The sequence below is a fragment of the Schistocerca americana genome, chromosome 3 (genome assembly GCF_021461395.2).
Source record: "Schistocerca americana isolate TAMUIC-IGC-003095 chromosome 3, iqSchAmer2.1, whole genome shotgun sequence".
Taxonomy (NCBI): domain Eukaryota; kingdom Metazoa; phylum Arthropoda; class Insecta; order Orthoptera; family Acrididae; genus Schistocerca; species Schistocerca americana.
In genome coordinates, this window is record NC_060121.1 from 855,153,953 (window position 1) to 855,179,166 (window position 25,214).

The following is a 25,214-nucleotide window of genomic DNA, read 5'->3' on the forward strand; positions in this document are numbered from 1 at the left end:
AAATATTTACTGCATCTTTTTCAGTGAAGGAATGTCAGAGAACCATATTTAATAACTCGGCTTTAGTGGCACATTCATTGGTAACGTTGCCACAGTTGCAGGTTGTATATCTAACCGCTTCCATGGGGTAGCAAAGATTTGATTTTCAGAATTTCATATAATTATTGACTGGGTTTAAAAAAAAATTAAAATGCTGCCGTAATCTACTCATTGAGGGGTATAATCTTATGTTAAAGGTTTAACACTGTAATACAAGTATTACAGTTGGAAAACATGTGCGTACCTTGAGGCAGCGTAACTCACCACTTCAAAACTACCGGCCTATATTCATCTGATATTTGAGAATGAGAACACTTATTTACTTACAACAAGCTTTATACATAATTTCAAACTCTTTCTAAACTTTCCTGTGCTTACATACTTAGCGTCAGATATTTTTAATCAAGTTTGATCATTTAAAGAATCAAGTTTGATGGTCTGACAAAAATACATTTGCATTTTCTACCAGACTTTGAGAGTGAGTTTGGTGGTGGAAACTATTAAGTGTCTCACATTGAAGTCCATGCTTAATTTTGAGCTTCTGTCTCACCTCCATTTATTTCCTCTGTGGCCATAATTGTGTGTTCCACTCCAGTCTGTCTCCTGATTCTTTAGAGATTCCCAACATGCCTCAGTTCATTACTTACTCAGCAATTTTGTTTTGAAGCAGTTCATCACATTAAAAGTTCACTTCCCACTGCCATAAGTCAAAATACACTCTGAAAAGCCAGTTTCAGATATTATGGTAGTTTGGTTTTGAAAAATACGTTTAGTGTACCAAATGCACCCCCATACATCCACCCTAGTATTCAGCACTTGACATTATTAATGACTTCCATTAGCATCTATTTTTCTGATGTGAAAAATTGAAAAGCAAATGCTTGGGTCCTCCAAGAACTATTTCGAGTGAATGAGAAAATATTTTTGGGTAGGAAAAAGTGCAATTCCTGAGACTTCAATGAAGACAACAAACTGAAAAAATATACATACTTTCATACTACCAGAATTGTATAATTTTACTGAAAGGTTAGTGGCAAGAATCCATTATTATCAGGAGAACTTTGATAAATTTTGATTCAGTTTGTTAAAACTTTCCATTGTGAAAGGACATTATTGAGTGGTGTAGCAATGATGATGAAAGTGAGAAACAGAATGAATTTGGATATGCATTGGTTGACTCTTTGTGGAAAAAGAAAAAAAAAGTTTCAAAACTTTCTTACTGAATCATTATTTCTCGTTTAAACACCCCTGCAAAATGTATGGGCTTCGTTTGTTCAGCAAACAGCTATGTATTACTTATCTTTCATTATTTTGAAATAGATGTTTGTTTTTTTAGATCTTGATGTTTGTTAGGTAGTAAAGCTTGTATTGCCTGGTGTGATTTCATTCAAGGTTAATGGTCTTGAAGGTTTGGGAGCCATTGCTCAAACCTGATTCAGTTCAAATCATTCTTATAAATTGTGCAGATGTATGAAAAATGTAACCCAGCTAAACAATTAATAAGCTGATGGCCAGAACTTAAAAATGTAACCCAGCTAAATAATTAATAAGCTGACGGCCAGAGCGTTCTGTTTAGTTACCACCATATATTGTGCACTAGTTAAACTTTTTTGTGTTGGGAGTAGTGAAAGTACAACTTCATTCAACGTAATTTATGAATTATATTTCAGCAAAATACAATGATTTACTAGTCGGTCAGTCATCTAAAATCCATGGTAATGGTTTGCTCTAATAATTTTTCTCAATCGTTCTGGCTGTTCAGATTTCTGCATACGTTGCACTATGAAGAGTTCAAAATTTGAGTTGAACAACTCAAAGAAAAAGGGACATTAAATCAAGAAATTATTCTGTGCATCCTCTTAAACAGTCTTGAATTTTACACATAGTTAAAAGTTTGCTTGGTTTGTACCCCTGTTTTGAAAAGTTTGAGTGAAGTTATAAGTATATGTGTACTCATGTGTCCTCAGTATGTTTCAGCCGTGTAACCTTATGAGAATAGGAATTTTATTATCTCTTTATATACTTACATGCATAAAACAATGATTTTGTGTACAGGGAACTAATTAATGCGAATGATATATGGAAAATCCAAGCTGGAAGAATAATTGAGGCCTATACAGAGTGTCAAAAAACCTAAATTAATCTCAATTTACAACCATTATTTTACAAGTTTATTACGCTACTCTACAGAGAGAGCTTTATCATCATTTAAAAATTCCATGACTGAATAATATCATTTCTGCACAAAGATGGCTTGTAATTTTAGTTCAGCAAGCATAATCCCACACTACAATTTTTTCACTTTTAATTTGTCATAAATTTTCATGACCATTTAATTTTCTAATATGAGTGTGGCTGCAATATTCACACTACAAATTGCCAATCTTTGTTCTTTTTTATTTCCACAGTACCTCATGAAAAGCTGTAAAAATCTGAAGGGAGGCCTTCAAGAGGTAGCTGACCAATTGGAGCTGGAAAGAATAGGACCACAGCACCAAGCTGGAAGTGATTCGCTTCTCACGGGCATGGCATTCTTCAAGATGAGAGAGGTAAGCAATAAGTGATCACTTAAGAATAGACCTTTTTGTAGCTGTGTCAAGGGTGAATCATTTAAAACTTGCACCACAGATATTGCAGAAATGGAAAGTGCTTTTGATGTGCAGTTTCCACAGGATGGATTGGTAGTCAGGGGCTCTTATTGTTAGCCAATAAACAGATCATAATAATAATTAGAAAGTGTATTTCTGTGCATACAGACACTTTTTAGATGGAACAATGCCTATTGACATTAACAAACTAAAAGTACAGTAAATTAGAGTGTCAGTGGTGTTTGTTGCTGGATTCTAGTGGGAGTCATTTATGAGATGATGTATTTTGAGAAGTTCCCACACTGACACCATGCTATACCTGTGATAATATACACTAAAGAACAACAGAAGTGCACAGACTAGGCTTGTGGATTCTGACCAGTAATGAGGTAATGGACAATCACAGGTTCAAAATGACCACCAACAGCAACAATACATGCTTCCAGTCTGGTATGGAATGACTGCTGCACACATGTTGACATTTTGGCTGATATGTCCAAGCAGGCTGCAGCAATGTGTTGTTGCTTATCATTGTGTGTATTTTGTATGTCCTTGTAGACAGCGTATTTCAGCCTTACCCCCAGAAAAAAAGTCTACAGGCATCAAATTTGGGGAATGGGGTGGCCAAGGTACAGGTCCTGTGTGTCTAATCCGACAATTTGGAAACACTTTGCGGAGGCATGTTGTAGTACTTCGTGCACTATGGCCTGGATAGCTATCATGTTGGTACCATAGGTTCTTTCTAGTTTGTAGATGAAAGTCATCTAGCATCTGTGGAAGATTGTCTATTTGGAGGCTGTGATACTTCTGCACCTTCAGTGTTCCATCTGTGAAAAATGGGCATATGAGCTGATGGTTAATTGTCCCACACCACACGTTTACACTCCATGGATGCTTACATTGCACCAGACGTAGCCAGCGAGGATTTTCAACAGGTTAATACTGCATGTTTTGATGGTTTACCATGATTGGTAAATGAGGCTTCATGACTTAAACAACATACATTATACATCTGGAGTATCATGTCTTAATGCCCATGTACAGAAGTTAACACCATTCTTATAATAATTTCCATGCAGTTCTTGATGGAGAGTGATGTGATAGGGATGGAACCTATGTTAATGGAGAATATGTGGGGCACATGCCTGATGACTTGTGCCACTTTCTTGTGCAGTTGCGCAGAAGCTAGTAGGCGTATCAACTGCAACAGCAGCAAGAACATTAATTTCTCCCTCCTGTTGTCACTTGTTTCCTTCTGTTATGTTGTCTAGGTGTGACACTACCACTTTCACGTAACTGTTTGAAGAGGTTGCTGAATAATTGACTAGATGGTTGACGTTTATTGGGATATCTTGCCACATACACCATACAAGAACGAACTGCATTATTTCTCCACTCTTCGTACACTGTGAACGTGTCCGTTCATAGGTAAATCCCATTGCCCACTCATGACCAACTGTTTGGACTGTCATGCAAACTGACTAACAAGTCGCAGTACACCCAAGGAATACACAAGCACACCATATACAAACATAACAACATCGTACCTAACAAATACACAGGTTGAATGGCACAAAAAAGTATTGGTGTGGAAAGTTTCCACAGTACAATACCTCATAAACAACTTGCACGAGGCTCGTGCAACAAACACTGCTGACATTCTAATTTACCCAACTTTTAGTTTGTTAATGTCAATAGGCATTGTAACAATATTATGAGCAGGAGAATTGGTACGCACTCAGTGAGTCGCAAATAGGCACAACAAAAAGACTTTCATAAAATGAGTGTTAGGCCAACAAGGCCATCTCTGACAAAGGCCTTGTTGGCCAAAAGCTCATTTTCTGACAGTTTTTATTGTTACATTTCATCCTGGATCCAGTATGCATTGTTCCATTTCAAATAGTGTATATATGCACAAAAAATACACGTTCTCTAAGTATTATTACAATATGTTTATCGGCTAACAATACAAGCCCCTGATCACCAATCCACTCTGTGCAAAGCGCACATAGACAGCACTTTCCCTTTCCACAATATTTTTGGTGTAAGTTTTAGGTGATTAACCTTGTATAGATGTAAAGAGTTGTTGGCATCTAGATTATTGTTACTGTTATTGAGTGCAGTCAAGTAATTATATTTTTGGAATTTTCTGTCGGATGAAACTTGGAAGAGGGCAAGGGGAGTTGGCAAGGAATGCAACGTGCAGTGAATACTGTAATCAGCTTATAATGTTCTGTGAAATATTAATTCAAACAAATGTTCTGTAATGAAAGCAGTCAGTTTTCTGCAGCCATCATAAGTGCAGCTGCATATGCAGTTATATATTTCCTTGTTATTGGGTATTTTGAGAGATACTGGTAGGTTTTGTTTGTGAAGTGGGATTTCAGAGTTCTGTGATCTCTTTATTGTCTGCGTCAGTTTGGGCGTGGTCTAACAGCCCTACCTATTAAGTGAGACCTTGCACAATATTTTTCAGAAAGAAGGAAGGAAGATTAGGGTTTAACATACTACTGACAACCATGTCATTACATATCCAGTGTGTGGAATAGCATGTCTGCTAGTGAATGTTTGTTGTACAAATAAAACTCGGTTAGTTGTCTAAGTGAATACTTACAGTTGCAGCATGGGTGAATATAAATAAGACCATGTAGGATCCATTTGCACCATTGCCAAGTTTGGAGAGTAATTGCCCTTCAGACTATTTAAGAGATTTTACTCTGTTGGATGGAAACAAGCCACATCTTTCACAAGCACAAAGTGAGGTGACAAAACTGTAAGACATTCTACGCGTATTCAGAAAGGTGGCAGTTCAAATCCATGTCTGGTCAGCCAAATGTGTGAAGGTTTTCTGCAGTTTTCCTAAAGGCAAATGCCAGGATAGTTCCATTCCCAATTCAGCCTTGTATGCCACGTATATAATGACCTCGTTGTCAGTAGTACAGTAAGCCCTGACCTTCCTTCCTTTCGTCCTTCTTTCCTGGCAATATTGTGCAGAGTCTCGCATGAAAGGTAGCACTGTTAGACAGTCTTGGTGATGTGTCAGGCATGTAGTAACTAGCAGGTTATTCCTAGGTACTGTAGGGACATATGAGTGTGTAAAATCTAAAGCACCACGAATTGCTCTTCCAAAATAAGAGGGGTCATGTTCATTAGTTAGCTCTTTGTAGTGCAGAAACCCCGTAGATGCAAAAACCACTGTTCAAATCCTGATTAAGATTTCTAATTTTTCGTCTGCACAGTGCTATTATGCGTTCCATTACAGCTTTGAGTTCAAAGGGGAACCATTCTTCTTGTGGTCTTGATCCGGTAAGAATAAGCAGCTACATTTCTTGTGTTGTGAACATTTCTAAATTAGCTTCTTGTGAATAAGTTTTGTTCTGAAGTAAACAATACACATAGCGGTGATAGTAAATGTCCTTTGGTTACTACATTATCCATAATGTGGCTAGTTACTATCCATAGTATCCATAAAGTCACAGAATATCATAACAGGTCGCTTAAATTACATTTAAGGACGAAGCTTTGGCCATTCAGCTTTCACACAAATTTATTTTGAAAAATTCTGGAGGGTAGGTTTTAGCAAACAATACTTGTTTTCGAATAGGCTCAAGATTTCATGATTAGGGATGCCAACAATAAATCGATGTTTTAAAAACATTGAGGTTTCATCCATAAACATTGAGGTTTGAGTGGTGACACACCACTGATGCATCAACGACAAAAGTCCAAAAATATTGACATTGTTCAACAATGGATCATTCATTCTGTTCATGGATGCTCAGTCATTGACACACAAAGTCTCATAATTCATGCAGTGCTACATTTATTGTTGTCCTCTTGAGTTTTGTACTTTTGAAGTAGTTGTTGTTGTGGTCTTCAGTCCTGAGACTGGTTTGATGCAGCTCTCCATGCTACTATGTCCTGTGCAAGTTTCATCATCTCCCAGTACCTACTGCAACCTACATCCTTCTGAATTTGCTTAGTGTATTCATCTCTTGGTCTCCCTCTACGATTTTTACCCTCCACGCTGCCCTCTAATACTAAATTGGTGATCCCTTGATGCCTCAGAACATGTCCTACCAAGCGATCCCTTCTTCTAGTCAAGTTGAGCCACAAACTTCTCTTCTCCCCAATCCTATTCAATACTTGCTCATTAGTTACGTGATCTATCCATCTAATCTTCAGCATTCTTCTGTAGCACCACATTTCGAAAGCTTCTATTTTCTTCTTGTCTAAACTATTTATTGTCCATGTTCCCCATCCATACATGGCTACTCTCCATACAAATACTTTCAGAAATGACTTCCTGACACATAAATTTATATTCGATGTTAACAAATTTCTCTTCTTCAGAAATGCTTTCCTTTCCATTGCCAGTCTACATTTTATATCCTCTCTACTTCGACCATCATCAGTTATTTTGCTCCCCAAGTAGCAAAACTCCTTTACTACTTTAAGTGTCTCATTTCCTAATCTAATTCCCTCAGCATCACCCGACTTAATTTGACTGCATTCCATTATCCTCGTTTTGCTTTTGTTGATGTTCATCTTATATCCTCCTTTCAAGACACTGTCCATTCCGTTCAACTGCTCTTCCAAGTCCTTCGCTGTCTCTGACAGAATTACAATGTCATCGGCGAACCTCAAAGTTTTTATTTCTTCTCCATGGATTTTAATACCTACTCCGAATTTTTCTTTTGTTTCCTTCACTGCTTGCTCAATATACAGATTGAATAACATTGGGGAGAGGCTACAACCCTGTCTCACTCACTTCCCAACCACCGCTGCCCTTTCATGCCCCTCGACTCTTATAACTGCCATCTGGTTTCTGTACAAATTGTAAATAGCCTTTCGCTCCCAGTGTTTTACCCCTGCTACCTTCAGAATTTGAAAGAGAGTATTCCAGTCAACATTGTCAAAAGCTTTCTCTAAGTCTACAAATGCTAGAAACGTAGGTTTGCCTATGCTTAATCTAGCTTCTAAGATAAGTCGTAGGGTCAGTACTGCCTCACGTGTTCCAACATTTCTACGGAATCCAAACTGATCTTCCCCGAGGTGGGCTTCTACTAGTTTTTCCATTCGTCTGTAAAGAATTCGCGTTAGTATTTTGCAGCTGTGACTTATTAAACTGATAGTTCGGTAATTTTCGCATCTGTCAACACCTGCTTTCTTTGGTATTGGAATTATTATATTCTTCTTGTAGTCTGAGGGTATTTTGCCTGTATCATACATCTTACTCACCAGATGGTAGAGTTTTGTCAGGACTGGCTCTACCTAGGCCGTCAGTAGTTGCAATGGAATGTTGTCTATCCGGGGGCCTTGTTTCGACTCAGGTCTTTCATTGCTCTGTCAAACTCTTCACGCGGTATCGTATCTCCCATTTCATCTTCATCTACATCCTCTTCCATTTCAATAATATCGTCCTCAAGTACATCGCCCTTGTATAGACCCTCTATATACTCCTTCCACCTTTCTGCTTTCCGTTCTTTTCTTAGAACTGGGTTTCCATCTGAGCTCTTGATGTTCATACAAGTGGTTCTCTTATCTCCAAAGGTCTCTTTAATCTTCCTGTGGGCTGTATCTATCTTACCCCTAGTGAAATAAGCCTTTACATCCTTACATTTGTCCTCTAGCCATCCCTGCTTAGCCATTTTGCACTTCCTGTCGATCTCATTTTTGAGACGTTTGTATTCCTTTTTGCCTGCTTCATTTACTGCATTTTTATATTTTCTCCTTTCATCAATTAAATTCAATATATCTTCTGTTACCCAAGGATTTCTACTAGCCCTCGTCTTTTTACCTACTTGATCGTCTGCTGCCTTCACTACTTCATCCCTCAGAGCTACCCATTCTTCTTCTACTGTATTTCTTTCCCCCATTCCTGTCAATTGTTCCCTTATGCTCTCCCTGAAACTCTGTACAACCTCTGGTTCTTTCAGTTTATCCAGGTCCCATCTCCTTAAATTCCCACCTTTTTGCAGTTTCTTCAGTTTCAATCTGCAGTTCACAACCAATAGATTGTGGTCAGAATCCACATCTGCCCCAGGAAATGTCTTACAATTTAAAACCTGATTCCTAAATCTCTGTCTTACCATTATATAATCTATCTGAAACCTGTCAGTATCTCTAGGCTTCTTCCATGTATACAGCCTTCTTTTATGATTCTTGAACCAAGTGTTAGCTATGATTAAGTTATGCTCTGTGCAAAATTCTACCAGGGGGCTTCCTCTTTCATTTCTTAGCGCCAGTCCATATTCACCTACTACGTTTCCTTCTCTCCCTTTTCCTACTACCGAATTCCAGTCACCCATGACTATTAAATTTTCGTCTCCTTTCACTATCTGAATAATTTCTTTTATTTCATCATACATTTCTTCAATTTCTTCGTCATCTGCAGAGCTAGTTGGCATATAAACTTCTACTACTGTAGTAGGTGTGGGCTTCGTATCTATCTTGGCCACAATAATGCGTTTACTATGCTGTTTGTAGTAGCTTACCCGCATTCCTATTTTCCTATTCATTATTAAACCTACTCCTGCATTACCCCTATTTGATTTTGTGGTTATAACCCTGTAGTCAGCTGACCAGTAGTCTTGTTCCTCCTGCCACCGAACTTCACTAATTCACACTATATCTAACTTTAACCTATCCATTTCCCTTTTTAAATTTTCTAACCTACCTGCCCGATTAAGGGATCTGACATTCCACGCTCCGATCCGTAGATCGCCAGTTTTCTTTCTGCTGATAACGACATCCTCTTGAGTAGTCCCCGCCCGGAGATCCGAATGGGGGACTATTTTACCTCCGGAATATTTTACCCAAGAGGACGCCATCATCATTTAATCATACAGTAAAGCTGCATGCCCTCGGGAAAAATTACGGCCGTAGTTTCCCCTTGCTTTCAGCCGTTCGCAGTACCAACACAGCAAGGCCGTTTTGGTTATTGTTACAAGGCCAGATCAGTCAATCATCCAGACTGTTGCCCTTGCAACTACTGAAAAGGCTGCTGCCCCTCTTCAGGAACCACACGTTTGTCTGGCCTCTCAACAGATACCCCTCCGTTGTGGTTGCGCCTCCGGTACGGCTATCTGTATCGCTGAGGCACGCAAGCCTCCCCACCAATGGCAAGGTCCATGGTTCATGGGGGGGGGGGGGGGGGGGGGGGGGTGTTTGAAGTAGGAGGGAAGTAAAATACGGAGTTTGCAGTAAGATCAGTTACTTCAAATAGTCCCTATTGAGTAATGTGCAGCAATCGCTGGATATAGTATAAGTGATTCTCATTGTCGATTGCCATGTCGGTGTGTGTGCGCTTGTGTGCCATAATATTTGGTGACATTATGATAGTTCATGATGGGCACATTATGAATGTCTCAGTTCAGTAAATAGACAACCAGCAAATAAAATTTTACCAAGTATTTTAGAAGTAGAAGATTAATTTTTAGCTTACAGAACATGGGCATACCCAGAATTAATTTGGAGGAGACAACAGAGAGGGGGGTTACAAATGGACATGTAAAAATGCAAAATAAATCATTTGTGTACATTACAATTCACTTTCTGGACAAGTATCTACTGCTCAGTGGAACATTTGGTGTTTTTGATCTGACAGAACACTAAACATCACTGAAGAACTGACAGATACATCATCCAGAAGAATATTGAAAATGAAAATGTTTCAGCTATCATCACAGATAATGACAGCACTGTTATGAAGGTCAGTTGGACGTGTTTGACAAAAAGAAAAAAATTATCCCTTGTTTTGACTGTATAATTAACTTAGTCATAAAGAAATCTATTGATGATGAAAAACATTGCACTGAACTGAGAAATAGTCAGAGATATTGTCAAGTACATTAAAGTTACGGAAAGGACAGGTAGAAGTGGAATTGAAAGAAGGCAAAATTTAAAAAAATGATGCTCTATGTTCACACACAGCTGAATTTGTGCTTGTTATAATGATTCCTGGAGGTAGTTTCCATTGTGGGAGCTAACTTTCTGACTAGTCCTGAGACTCCACATTGGCTTATAGCAGTGAATTAGTGTGTCAAAGAAATTTTGGAATTGCTAGGACCATTTGAAAAATTAACAAAAGAAATTTCAGGAGATACTTGGGTTACAGTAACCAAAGCGATCCCATTAGTCAGTTGTGTTTGAGACATGGTCGAAGATACGTAACCTAGAAATGAAATGATTGCTCTGTTTAGAAACAAAATATACAGGGTGTTACAAAAAGGTATGGCCAAACTTTCAAGAAACATTCCTCACACACAAATAAAGAAAAGATGTTACGTGGACATCTGTCCGGAAACACTTAATTTCCATGTTAGAGCTCATTTTAGTTTGTTCTTCCACCTACGCTCAGTGGAGCACGTTATCATGACTTCATACGGGATACTCTACCTGTGCTGCTAGAACATGTGCCTTTACAAGTACGACACAACATGTGGTTTATGCACGATGGAGCTCCTGCACATTTCAGTCGAAATGTTCATACGATTCTCAACAGATTCGGTGACCGATGGATTGGTAGAGGCGGACCAATTCCATGGTCTCCACGCTTTCCTGACCTCAACCCTCTTGACTTTCATTTATGGGGGCATTTGAAAGCTCTTGTCTGCGCAACCCCGGTACCAAATGTAGAGACTCTTTGTGCTCGTATTGTGGACGGCTGTGATACAATACACCATTCTCCAGGGCTGCATCAGCGCATCAGGGATTCCATGCGACGGAGGGTGGATGCATGTATCCTTGCTAACGGGGACATTTTGATCATTTCCTGTAACAAAGTGTTTGAAGTCACGCTGGTACGTTCTGTAGCTGTGTGTTTCCATTCCATGATTAATATGATTTGAAGAGAAGTAATAACATGAGCTCTAACATGGAAAGTAAGCGTTTCCGGACACATGTCCACATAACATATTTTCTTTCTTTGTGTGTGAGGAATGTTTCCTGAAAGTTTGGCCGTACCTTTTTGTAACATCCTGTAGAAACAACTGGCAAGAAGGTTTGACAACTTGGAACATTCCACCAATATGGCAATTTCAACAACTCTTGACCTGAGATTAAATTTCATGCATGTAAAAGATGCCGTCACAAAATCAAAGAAAATTGGTTATACAGATAGGCATGGGAATTTAATGTACTTACAATCACGAAATACATATCCAACAGATGTTATAAAGAAGATTCAGAGTTTGACATCTGGAAATATCACAAGCAGTTGGCTCAAAAAAAATATGAAAAATAAATTGTCAACATTTGATGGAAACATCAGTGAAACTGATGTTCATATTTACCTGTTGTCCCCCATTACCCTAATAAATGAGACCCTATTGAAATGTGGCAGGACACAGTAACTTTTCCCAAATTTTCAAAGGTGTATCTTCCTATTATCGCTACATATGTGCCAAACAAGTGCTTGTTCTCAGAGGCTGGGGCACCCATCACTAGAGATGAGTCGTTTGTGAACTAACAGGTCCAAAGGAACGGTTCACCAGGAATGAATTCTAAGGAACAGCCTTTCATAGTTCATTTTGGTCGCAGCTTTCTACTTGTGGTTCCTGGGGAACGGGAAACGGTTGGTCTCGTTCCCGCAACGGCACGTCAGCCGGTCTCGTTCTGGCCTGGGTCCCGCTCCCATCTGTCTCGGTGTCGGTCTCCCTCGGCCGGACTCCTTCTTTGTGAGGCAACTGATCGCTGTTCTACTGCCAACTGTGCGTAATTACTGCAGTATCAAGTTGTTGTTCGTTTTGTTTGCTGCACACGCCCATTCAAGATCTGTTTCAAACCTTTTTTTGAACTCTGGACTTCTGTTTCTATTCAGTGTCCACAACTGGTAATTAAAATATGTTTTATAATTATGTGGTATGTAATACATACATCTTTTCAGGTAACAAAAGGGCATATCAGCTTGCTTCACTATTTCGATAAACAGCAGAACACACAAAAAGCAAGTTTTCTTGTTATTACTCATGCAAAGGAAGTCAGCACGGCACACACAAGTGGTAATTTTCTGTCCTTTTTTTGATCCAAGGTAAAACAGCATGTTCATTGTTATGGAAGGCAGACTGACTTACAACCGAATGAAGCCCACACTCCATAATTGAGTGTCTGGTGTCACATTTTGTAAAGAGAATACGATAACTTCTACCATATTATTTCAGTGGTACAGGGTGGCGCACAAAAAATCGGCCCCGAGTGCTAGACTGCTTATTGTCGCACATCAATCATCATCTATTGTTTCGAAGTTGTTTGGATTAGCTTTTTGTTATTTCTTTACTGCCTAATTATTACATGTTTATCTATTCTGCTTGTAGCGGTCACAAATCTTGCGTAATTGGCGAGCAGTCTGTACTGCCCTGGTTTTTTGTGCACCGTCTTATATTGTTTCACTTCAGTCAGCCACATAATGCTACAATTGGCTTAACGAGAGGTTTTGCAGAATCACAAAAATTACTTAAAGTGTGTGAGAATTCTGTAATGAATAAAAACTCTTTACTCCAGAGGGGAGGCAAGTGGCCCCCCCTCTCGGCACCTTCCATCTTCAGTAACCTATGCTACTAATTTTCAGTTTATCACAAGAACCATATACCATGCACTTTTGAACGGTGAATGAGTAAAAATGAACAGTTCCCAAAAAAGAGTGATCACCAGTGAGCTAGTTCCCAAGGATGAAAGAGTTTGCCCATCTCTACCCATCACCTAGGAAAGAAACAGACTTCTAGGGACTAGGTGGTTATCAAAGCTTCTTTTCCCAAATTTTGTATCCAAATTTTTGGTTTAAGAGAAATGTTTTAATGATAAAAATGAAGTGCTTCACAAGACTCATTTTATTTAGTTTTGTAACCTGTTTTATATGAAGACAGCCAATGATCGCATCAGTCAGTATCATTGCTCCTATTGTAAGTTAATGTTAAACAACGTTATAGATAGAGGTAGGTTGTGAACAAATAGGTGACTACTTCCAGTTTCTCTCTGTTTTAAAACTTGCAATACAACTTATGTTAATTTAGTGTGCTACTTAAAAATCAAATAATTTTGATGTGACTTTTCAAATATTGCTAAAATATATAGAAACATCAATATATCACTCATACGAGTGATGTTTTAACAACATCGATATCTCAGCATTTTTAAGAGCAATATTGCAACACTATTCCTGATACGACACAGTGCTTTATGTAATATTGATCTTGCTCAAACAATCACATGACATTTGACTCAGTGGCACTAGTGTGAGGAATAGTTGAGAAAATGTGAACTAGCCGCTACAGCAATTTAATGCTCTGCTTAAAAATTGATAATTTTTTGAAAAACAGGGGGAAATAGTGTTACTTTCTATCAACTTACAAACTTTTTTTTTTTTTTTTTTTTTTTTTTTTTTTTTTTTAACAGGTCTGAAATAAAAGTTCTCATATATGTATGGATACTGTCTACATACATTTATGCTGCTTTTTAAGTAAAGGTAACATTCAAAGTCGAAAATGTTGTCCTTAAGAATCCATTATTTGATTCTGAACCCAACTGAGAAACTGTAAAAATTTACCAAGTTGGCTACAAATGAGAAATTCAGCCGTTTTTCTCCTGTTAGATTACCAGGCAACAACATTACCAGCTTTAGAACAAGTTGATGACATTTAACCCTTGCATTACCAACCGGGGTATTCTGACTACCCCAGGTTGATCTCCCCCCCCCCCCCTTTAATAATGTTATCTGAAGGGCCACACACCTGTGGTTTCATGACTTTGTACTAAAATGATTGACGTTGAATTCACACTCACGACTGTCTAATTTTTTGGCTTTATCATTGTTATTCAAGTCATTTATTGGTGGGGTTGTGAGACTACCCCGCTTGGTATGAAACTTCTTATTTTCTTATTTGCAGAAAAAGAAGATTTTGGGAAATATGTCATTCATCTTCTTTGTTGAGTTTTGCCATAGATCCAATGTTTGTTATTGTTGCTGGTTACTGTTGTTGAGTTGAATTTGACATTCACTGTTGAGCTGACATTACACGAGTCAGTATTTCACCTGCAAGTAAGGATGTCCAAAGGACTTTCTAGTGATGAGATCATGGAAATTCTATACAATTCTGATGTCAGTGATGATGAAAATGGATGGGACATTGATAATGAACTGAATGAGTATATGGAACCTCTTGACAAAGACCATATCATAGCATCAGATGAAGCTGAGATGAAATATCAGAAGGTACTATACATTCACGTGAACTAGTAGAAGAAGAAGAAGAAGAAGAAGAAGAAGAAGAAGTGGATGATTAAGAAGAAGAAGTGGATGATTAAGAAGAAGAAGTGGATGATTAAGAAGAAGAAGAAGAAGAAGAAGAAGAAGACACTGGAGATTTGTTTGTTTCTAGAAGTGGACTACAATTTTCTAGTGAACCACCAAAAGGTGGGCGGGCGTCGACGTCGCAACATTTTTTTGAATGTAACACCTCGCCCAGTGAATAATGGAAAAACAACCAAAACAATAACAGAGTCATTTTTATTATTTATCTCGCTGGAAATCATGAGCATCATTGTAGAAGAAAAGAACAGGAGAAGCCAAACGAGTAATTTCTTTGTGGAATGCAGCTCAGTCTTCGAACAAAACAACATGGAGAGATATAAATGCAACAGTAGCAATTCTAATAGGAGCTGGTCTAACTCATGGACATCGCCCAAGTGCTTCCGATCTGTGGGGAGGTAATGTTGCCTTTCGGCAGCCATTCTTTTCTGCTGCCATGTCAAGAAATAGATTTTTGTCTATACTGAAATTCTAGCGATTTGACAACAGAGACACAAGAGCACAGAGAACTGAAGAAACCAAGGACAAGTTACAAGCCATCAGGATAGTGTTAGACAAATTTCAATCTAAGTTGTGCAAGAACTTCTATTATTATAAATACGTGACTACTGATGAACGATTAGCAACGTACTGAGGAAACTGCCATTTTAGGGTTTATATGAAGAGCAAACCTGGCAAGTATGGCATTAAAATTTGGGTTTGTGGTGATGTGAAGACATCTTACTTATTACGGATCCAAATTTACACAGGAATGGTGGACAATACTTGGGAAGTGAATCAAGGACAGAGAGTTGTTTTGGATCTGATGGAACCATTTCTGAATAACATTCATGGTGTAATGACTGATAATTTTTTCACCAGTTTTCCATTGGCTGCTGAACTACTAAAACGAAACACGACATTGGTTGGTACCTTGCATTCCAATAAGAAAGAGATTCCGAAGGAATTCTTGCCAAACAGAAAGATAGAAGTTCACTCTTCAATGTTTGGCTTCACAAGTGACTGACTCTAGTTTCCTACGTTCCAAAGAAGGGAAAGGCAGTAATACTACTCTCTACTCAGCATAATGAGAGACAAGTGAGTGGTGAAGAAAGTGAACACAAACCCGAAATCATACTGCACTACAACAAAACCACAGGTGCTGTAAATGATGGGGACAAAATGACAAGAGGATACTGTTGTGTTAGAGGAACGAGGCGGTGGCCACTTAAGAGTCTTCATGGAAATGATAGATATTGCAGCACTGAATGCTGCATATATTCTGTACACTCAAAAGATTTCCTGAATGGCAGAAGAATAAACGAAGCCGACGTAAACTCTTCACGACTGAACTGACATTTGGACTCAGCAAAGGCAACATGGAAGAAAGAGCCCAAAATATCAGCAGTCTTCATAAAGTTGTACAAGATGCCCTGAAAGCTTGTGGCATTGCAATTCGTACAGCAGTGATCAAAACCCAGTGTTCCAAGTTACCAACGCCACAACGATGTCAAGATTGCAGGAGAAACGAAGATCGGAAAACAAGATTCTGTTGCGTAACATGCAAGAAACCTGTTTGTAATATACACAGAGAAGAAACTGTTACTGTGAAGTGCATGCAGTGCAAAAATGTACTTGACTTAAAAGTTGAAAAAAGTCTTGTCTTATTTTACTGCAGTGACTGTTGAGGTACATAGATTATTTTCTGTTCGTTGAGTACTGAATTTAGTGAAAGATATAAAAAAATGTTGTACTTTGTATCTGTGATCTGAATAAATACTTTAATAACCTGAAAAGCTGTTTTTCAATACTAAATAAACCCATTCAGTGGAAATGACGAAATCTGAGAACAAATATTACAATAAAACACAAAACTCTTTTGGTAATGGGAGGGTTAAATGAATCAAGAAAGAAGATAATCGAGAATTAAATGTCTAACAAATCACATTAAACTGGCAGCAGTAGTTATCACAAGAATGAATTAAGATGGAAAGACTAGTAGTGGAGTAGTACTGACAGATGCCAATAGAATGCATGACAAACAAAAGTTCGAGAATTGAACTGAATCATGATTGCGATCTTTTATTTATGTATTAGTTGCTGATGTCAGATATGACCTGCACCAAGAAGACATGGATGTTTATGCTTCACTGTTGATCAAGCACAAGACTGCGGAATGGTTGGAGAGGGAACAATGACACCAGCTTGGGTGAGAAGTAAGAACTCTCAAGGAGTGCAGGCAGGAGGATATTGCGCATGCAGCAAATTATGTCGTGCTGCCAACCATGGGAATTTCACTGCGTACTTTGGCTTTTTATGAACATCTACCACATTTAAATTGCAGTTTGCTTGAATCCGTTTGTACTCAAAATCGAATAGACTTTAAAATTGGACAAATACACTACAATAGCACAAATTTCTGCAGGAGATGGTAAAAGTCTAGATTGAAGCTGGTGGCGTACTTCAGTGGTTTGTGCAGCAGTCATGTCAATACTCATTGTGATGGGTGATGTGATAGGTTGAGGGTGTGTTAGCTGCTGGCTCTACAGAACCAATGAGAGAGCGGTGGCAGATAATATGTTTGGAAGCAGAAGACATTATAACATTCTTATATCAGTATACAAGCGAAATCAGTTATTTATTTAGGGGAGGGGAGGGGGCAACAGCTGTGTTCGCAGGTCCCATTTTACCTACAATCTCACTGGACTCTCATTCGGGAGGACGACGGTTCAATCCCATCTCCAGCCATCCTGATTTAGGTTTTCCGTGATTTCCCTAAATCATTTCAGGCAAATGCCGGGATGGTTCCTTTGAAAGGGCACGACCGATTTCCTTCCCAATCCTTCCCTCACCCGAGCTTGCGCTCAGTCTCTAATGACCTCGTTGTCGACGGAACGTTACACACTAACCACCACCACCTACAATCTCACAGATTGCAACATATTCGGAAGAAACAACCAAATATTCGTGACAACGAAGATATAAGTTTTGCAGCTATCCTGCTAGGATGATGTGGTGGTGATTAAAAATAGTGATACCTCAGATGGCAGGGTAATTAAACAAAAAAGCCAGTGAAGATAAAAATTTATGTACACAATTTCTTCTTGTTTATTCTCTTTGTATCATCAAAAAGTAGACAATAAATGGCATAAGTTTTTAGGCAGGTACCTAAGGTCAATAAAAGTTTGTAATTTTGATTGGTCAGAATGTGTTAAAAAAATAAAGTTACCCAAGGAGCCTTGTAAGAAAGGGGGAGGGGGGGTTTGTATTGTACTCAAGTAAGTACACTATTTGGTTATTTGGAAACCAGGTTAACAGAAGAATGATTTGCTAAAACCCCTTAGCAGCTTCCACTGAGTATCCATTCAAATTTCGAAGGCAGCAATGCTAATAAGTGAAAGATCTACACAGACAAGATGTCTGAAGCTGTTTTTCAGTAGCGATATGCACCTACAAACAGCTATAGGAGATTATTGTTTTACCCTTTGTTGGTGTCTGTGAGCTGCAATTTGCTGGCATATTGCAGTATTAAATATCTTTTGGTGCACTCAGATATATTGAAAACAAATGTAAGATGTCAGAAATAAGGATAGTAACATGTTACCCTATACACTTCCTAGCTTTAAGTGCACGTGTCTGCACTACTTTTTTCTTATAGAGGTGGACTCAGAGCTTCGACTGTCATTTGATAAGTGTTAATCACTTTAATTTTAGACAGTCAGTTGCAGCTCTGCTGATGAAGGTGTACTTTTACCAGCATCCAGAACACAGCATGTATGTTTAATTTCATCTGTGGTCCTTATTGCATATATACATGCCATCTTGGGATAACTAAAACCTAAAGGACCCATATTTACAGTAACAGAACTGAGATTAATTAAGGACATTAGAACATGAAGGTAGTTTCTTTTCTGCAGGAACTGACATATGACTATTCTTTTTAGAGAGAGAATAAGAAGCCCTTCATTTCCTTATGTAATAAGGTGACTGCCTATGTCTTCAGTTTCTTGTAATCCTGTGCCAAACTGTTATTACCTTTCAAAAAGCACACACGAAGTCTTTTGTTTTGAACAGGCTTGCGTGAATGAATGTTGAGAGTGGCAGCCAAGAGTAGCTTGTTCGTAGAGTTGCATGCTTCTCATTGAACCATTGCAGGGTGAGAGCTTTTGTCTTAAGTTTTCTCCCAAGAATTCCAAAAGCTTCTGATAATTTTTGTCTTTATGTGAATTATCCATTATTGGATGATTTCCTTGGGAAACATGCATGAAAGTTTTGCCAAGGCGGCCCTGTCACAGGTCCAGATGTTCTAAGGATTTCAGTGCTTGAATTCATTTGTTGTATTCAGTGAATGCAACATTGAGACTATTGGTATATACTACTGGAGTGAGCCTTCTCTCTTCCAGGAAACTCAGGTGTGCTTGATTATATCATTTTTATCTCTGTATCATTTATGAAGGATTCTTTTGTCATCTTTTAAGTTGTCTGGTTGGACCATAGCATATACCAGGGCCTCTGAGATTGTTTCCAGAAAAGGGGTCAGCTCTCAACATCTCCCAAAAACAAGACTTAATGGGCAGTAGCTTACTGATAGTAGCCGCTGAATTTTAAAGTAGACTGCAGATGCAGACAGCTACTTCATGATCTCTTTTTATGCCTCTAGAATGATGAGCTCCACTTGATCACTGCATTCTTCTTACAGATCTACACAAAGTCATACTAATTGTCAGACAATGAGTTATGGTGAGCTCATCAACCTGCGTCACAACAGGCAGTGCATTTCCCAGGCACTCCTTGTGATGGGGAAATTGTAAAGTGATGTCTTATCAATAATCATTTCAGATTTGGACATGAAACACCTGGTATTACTGCTCTGATTTTAATGTTACCTTCTCAGAATAGATAATTCTCGGCCTGACATGATTTCATTTGCCTTTTTACACAGTTTGTTTACTAGAGAATGGCAACATTTTGTCGCAGGAGATGGCAGTGTTCTGTTTTATTATTGTATGAACAGGACTATCTTAGGACTTATTCAAACAACAAAAACATCCATTTTCGAAAATATATTATAATTAAATAAGAAAATCTTCTCAGCAAGCAATGACAGGAAAAACACATGCAAAAGTTAAGGACATGTGCAAACTTTCCCAGCCTAAACCTTGCCTTCCTTTTCCTTCATCCCCGTTTCTTCTCTTCCCCTTCCAACCCGGGAAGGAGCCACTGGCTCCAAAAGCTGGCACATTTCCTTAACTTCTGTATGTAGTTTTTGTACTGCCACATGGTGAGTAGATTTTTTTTGTCTACTTAATTATATTATATTAGGACATATTCAGATTTAAAATAAATGTACACAAATACTGGTCCTACTATTGGGGTTTGCTGGAGCTTGTGGTTCTAACTTGACACACACCAGTTAACTCCTACACTACCAACAGTCTTTCTGCACTCTAGTTTTAAATCTGAAGGTGACCTTATTTGGGCAAAACCAGCAATAAATGTAAAAACATTATTGAGACTTTTGTTCACTAAAAAAAATTGAAATCATTTGAGATTGCATCTACACCCCCTTATATGGAGTCATTGCTTCACTACTGCCCTTAACCCACAAGTTCTGTTTAGTGTTAAAATGTGCCTCTAGTTCCAATGGAAGAATGATGTGGAGATACTTAAGACTATGACAAAATGGCTGGAAAAGTGCTGGTAGCAACCAAAAAATGGCACTAATTGTAATGTATTTGTATCCATGAAATGTATTTGCAATTGTGAATATGAACAACCATCAGCTGTGAAACAGAATGATGACAATGAAAATCTGTGCTGGACTGGAACTCGAACTCGGATTTCCCGCTTTTCCCAAGTGGTCACCTTAACCACTTCGGCTATCCGTGCATGACGAGACCCAATCTTCCATATGTCTTGGTTCCTGCATAACAACCTGTACTTGAACACACACATATTGTGATAACCATTGTAATTGAAAATTGCTACCCAGTATTTGTGGATAAATACAATATTGCAGTGCCTCATTGTTAAGAACAATAATTCAGCTTCAGCCTCATTGTTAAGAAGAACGATTCAGCTTCAGTGGTTATGAAATGTGTGAAATGTATTATAGCTGAATATATTACACAGATGATGGTCATTCGTATTTACAACTGTGAACACATTTCATTATGTAGTAACAGCTGTAGTTGCAGCAGTGTCTGTTCCTTCAGATATGCATGCATGACTAAAGGAACATGGCATTTTTCTTCTTAACATCAGAGGTACTGCAGTATCTTATTCTGATCAACCAGCTGCTGAAATCAGTGGAAAATGCAGTGTAATATAAAGTCAAAACACTTCCCAAACAACAGCAGCAAGTGTTCATTGTAGTTCATCTCAGTTATCATCACCATCGTTTGGAAATGAGGCACCATATTTTATGAGTCCACATCATCTTTATTTCCATGGTTATTACACAATTTACATATAAAGTAGTGTTTAACTTCATACATAACGATATAGGTAACGTCTTGTCCTTTATTTAAATTATGTTAAGAGATTACTTAAAACTTTTATTGAGGGATTATAAAATCAGTTAATGAAGATTTGTTGACTGTGATGTCGTTATGGTTGTCAGGAGGTAGGTAGTCCTATAATGAAGTGTTATGCAGTTGATATATGTGTAAACAGAATTTCGTCATTTTAGATTGTGCAAGTGTGCGCGTGATACATTGAGTGTACCTATACAGTACAACTGAAACATGTCAGAGGTTCATACCACTGATCATTGAAACCCATGAGATTATGTGCTGTTGGGATATAAATACGACAGAAAATTTTGGTGTGATACAACATAGTGCAGAATAAATAGAATGTGCCTTTCATTTTGCAGATGTTCTTTGAAGATAACATTGATGATGCCAAGTACTGTGGGCATCTGTATGGACTTGGGACATCATTTGTTATGAACGGCAACAACAGTTACCATGACAATGGGGATAATAGCAATTCATCGTGATACAGCTGCTTGTCTGGAGCCAATGAAGACCAGAACGACATCATAGTGCTTGTGTTCATGCTCAGTCAACTGTATTCCTTACATCCCAAGAAATAAGGAAACAAAACCTTTTTATGAATTTTTCTTTTGTACAATTTCTTAATTGACAAAATAGTGTATACATTCTGTATTAATGTAAGAAATGAAATTGTAAATTTGTAAATCAAATGTTTCAATTGTGAACACCCTTTAGAGTACAACTGTGTGGATGATGAATGAATCATGTTCTTTATAGGAATGACATGTCTGGTGCAGAGCATAAGCCAAAAACTGAAAGTGAAAAATCATTTTTTTAATATTCTGCAGAAAAGGACCACTTACACACAAACATCTGGAATATATTAATATCGGAACAAAATTTAAGTCTTAATTGATGTAGCAAAGCTATATAATTTAATGTATGTCAGTAAGCTAAAAAGTAACTGTCAATCCTCTTCTTTCTTATTTCTTAACAAGAAATAAGGAAGTGTTTATCTTTCACAAGATTATGTATATTTTTATTTGACTTGGTATCCAAGTTTTTTAACAAAATACAAATTATAAAAAAAAAATAAATGTGCAAATACTTTTGAGGAGTTTGAACTTGTGAAAGATAAATATTTGACAAATAACAGTTCAATGCTGTTAAGTTATGAATATATTGTAGATATTTTTTTAATGTTTCCCTTATATTCCCCTTGTCCTTTATTTCGACCTCACCATGTTTCATAGTGTCCATGTACATCTGTGCTCTGTATGAAGAGAAGAAAGCTATTAATGAGCATGTTTGTAGGGAGTGAATGAAATTATATATATATACATATGTCCTTTACATTTTATATGTGTATTAAAGTAACTCAAGATGAAATAATAATAATAATAGAGAAATAATGGTGTGTGAATTTATGCTTTAATTAAGTAATAATGTGAAATAAACACAGTTAAGAAGTAAACAGAAATTTTTATTGATATAGTTTGCACTGGTTTTATCCATCTGTGCAGAGAAGGAGAGAAATTTATTTATAAAGCTTTAAAACATAACTGAGTTTTAGTTGATAATTTTTCAGTTGAAATTAGCTTTTTATAGTCATGCGCGTTGCCTCATGGTGCTCTGGTCTGTTAGTGGACATGGCTGTTTCAATGTTTATGTACTTTTTGTCAGAATCACTGCTAAGTGATTGCTTGCAGCTTTTTTAGACTTTGTAAATGCATTTTTATACATTATTTGGTTTTCTAACAATGTCACTCACCCAAAATTTTATTTTTCACCACCCTTTTTTTTTTTTAAGAATCAGTATCTTATGGACATGTATTTTTTGACTAAATACATGATACTGCAACATAATAAATCAGGGATGTTTGATTAGTGTTAGCAGCTGAAATATTCCTCATTCCTCTGTGCCTCAGTTTAAGTTCATAAATTCAAAACCTGTTCTTTCCTTGGACTATTCATACAATTTTTAAAAAATTTTGCAGTAGCATCTTTCCTGAAAACCACATAGAGTCTGGTAAGTGGTGAACAGAAAAGTAGGAAGCAAATATTTTAGCTGCACTTCACAGAATACTGGATATAAAAGGAAGAGGAACAGCTACTGTCATTGTGTAATGGCCAATTTGTTTGTCCATTGTGTATGAAATCGAGGATCTGTTGTGTAATAAGATGAGGGGTAGAAGAAAGATTGAGATACCAATATAATCATTCCAAGAGGGGCATAGTAGTCACTGAAAAAAGTCAGGGAAAAGAATTGAGGAATATCACATGTCTAAGGTATGTGCTCTGATGACATTATGACTCTGAGCACAGTAAAAATCCAACAAATTTTTGGAGAATGTCAGAACAATTTTTAATTTCTATTGTACTTAAATTGATGTTCTGTGATTTTGACCTTTACAGCTGTCTATTCCACACCTACATCTCTGAAAGAAGAAAAATCAGCATTGTTGGCTTCCAGTTGGCATAATTGTTCTTTTAATGACCTCCTGTTTGTAGCTTATCATTTTTCTTTGCACTGCAAAATTTGTGTGGAATTTAATTCTATGATATTTGATAGTGTGCTCTGCATTTTGATGGTGAATATTACAACATCATATTAATTGTGTTTATAATTTTTATTGTTTCTAGCTTTCTTAATGCATACTTAATCAAGTTTTTGAGTTAACAATTACACTTCAACTCAGAATTATGCTGTTAATGCAAAGTATGGTATTATTTCATAGACATACATTTTCAGCAATGCAGAATTTTAATACCTGACCATCTGGTCTGTTCAGCACTGTTGGCAAGTGGGGTGCACTCAGCCCTTGTGTGGCAAACTGACGAGCTACTTAGTTGAGAAGTAGCAGTTCTGGTTGTGTAAACTGACATATGGCCAGGAGAGCAGTGTGCTGACCACATGCCCCTCCATATCTGCATCCAGTGATGCTGAATCTAATATCATTGTTTCAAGGAATATAATTTGAGTTTTTACATCCCCCTTAGACACACTGGATGTAAGACCCCAGATCTAGTCAACTACCATGACAGAAGTGGTATCAGCATTTCTTTGGCTGCAGTAATGCTCCTTCTCAGTTCTTATGAGGTTGCTGAATGTGGAGGGATGCCCTTGATGAAACCAAACAAGAAGAAATTGCACATTGGTTGATGTTAAAAATTGTCTGGACACACATGAAAAGTATTGTGTATGGCTTTCGCACAGCGAACCCATGGACCTCAGATACATCAGTTTATTTCTGGACGCAGCCCTTATTGTCCTGCAATGTCAGTACCTCTTGCCCTCCTATTGACTCTGCCAAATCAATAAAACTTCAATTTACACACAGGTTTTTTTTCTGAGAAACCTTTCTCCATTTCATTAACAGCCCTACTGCTCCAGGATCATTTTCTGCAGCACCAATACCTGTGTGTTTAATAGTGAACAGTTGTGCACTATGTTGACTTCACTCATCATCTTTTCACTTTGTCCCTGATATACACAATAGCTATGATGGTGTTCAGAAATAGGACTTCTCTCATTGAGATAAGATAATTGGTTCCCATTAACTAAGTAAAATAGTGTGTGGAGTGGTAGTATATCTTGGTAGATGCGCGCGCGCGCCACACACACACACACACACACACACACACACACACACACACACACACACACACACACACACACACATTCATTTTTCTCTGTAGAACTAAGAGTGCACTGTTCTGTGGATATATATGGGGCAGTCAAATGAAAACGAGGAATATGGGGAAAAACTGTTAATACATTTATCCCATTGTGAAATAAGA

At 37.8% G+C, this 25,214-nt stretch overlaps 1 protein-coding gene across 5 annotated transcripts in view; it reads left to right on the plus strand.

The window, feature by feature from the left end:
- Positions 1-22,887, plus strand: part of LOC124606662 (CCR4-NOT transcription complex subunit 7) — a 129,438-nt gene extending 106,551 nt beyond the window's left edge. For all 5 annotated transcript variants that reach the window (XM_047138669.1, XM_047138673.1, XM_047138670.1 and 2 more), the window contains 2 exons: positions 2,448-2,588; positions 21,791-22,887. In XM_047138669.1, the coding sequence (XP_046994625.1) occupies positions 2,448-2,588; positions 21,791-21,916 (267 nt within the window). In that variant the 3' untranslated portion in view covers positions 21,917-22,887. The remainder of the gene's footprint in view (positions 1-2,447; positions 2,589-21,790) is intronic.
- Positions 22,888-25,214: the final 2,327 nt, after the last annotated feature.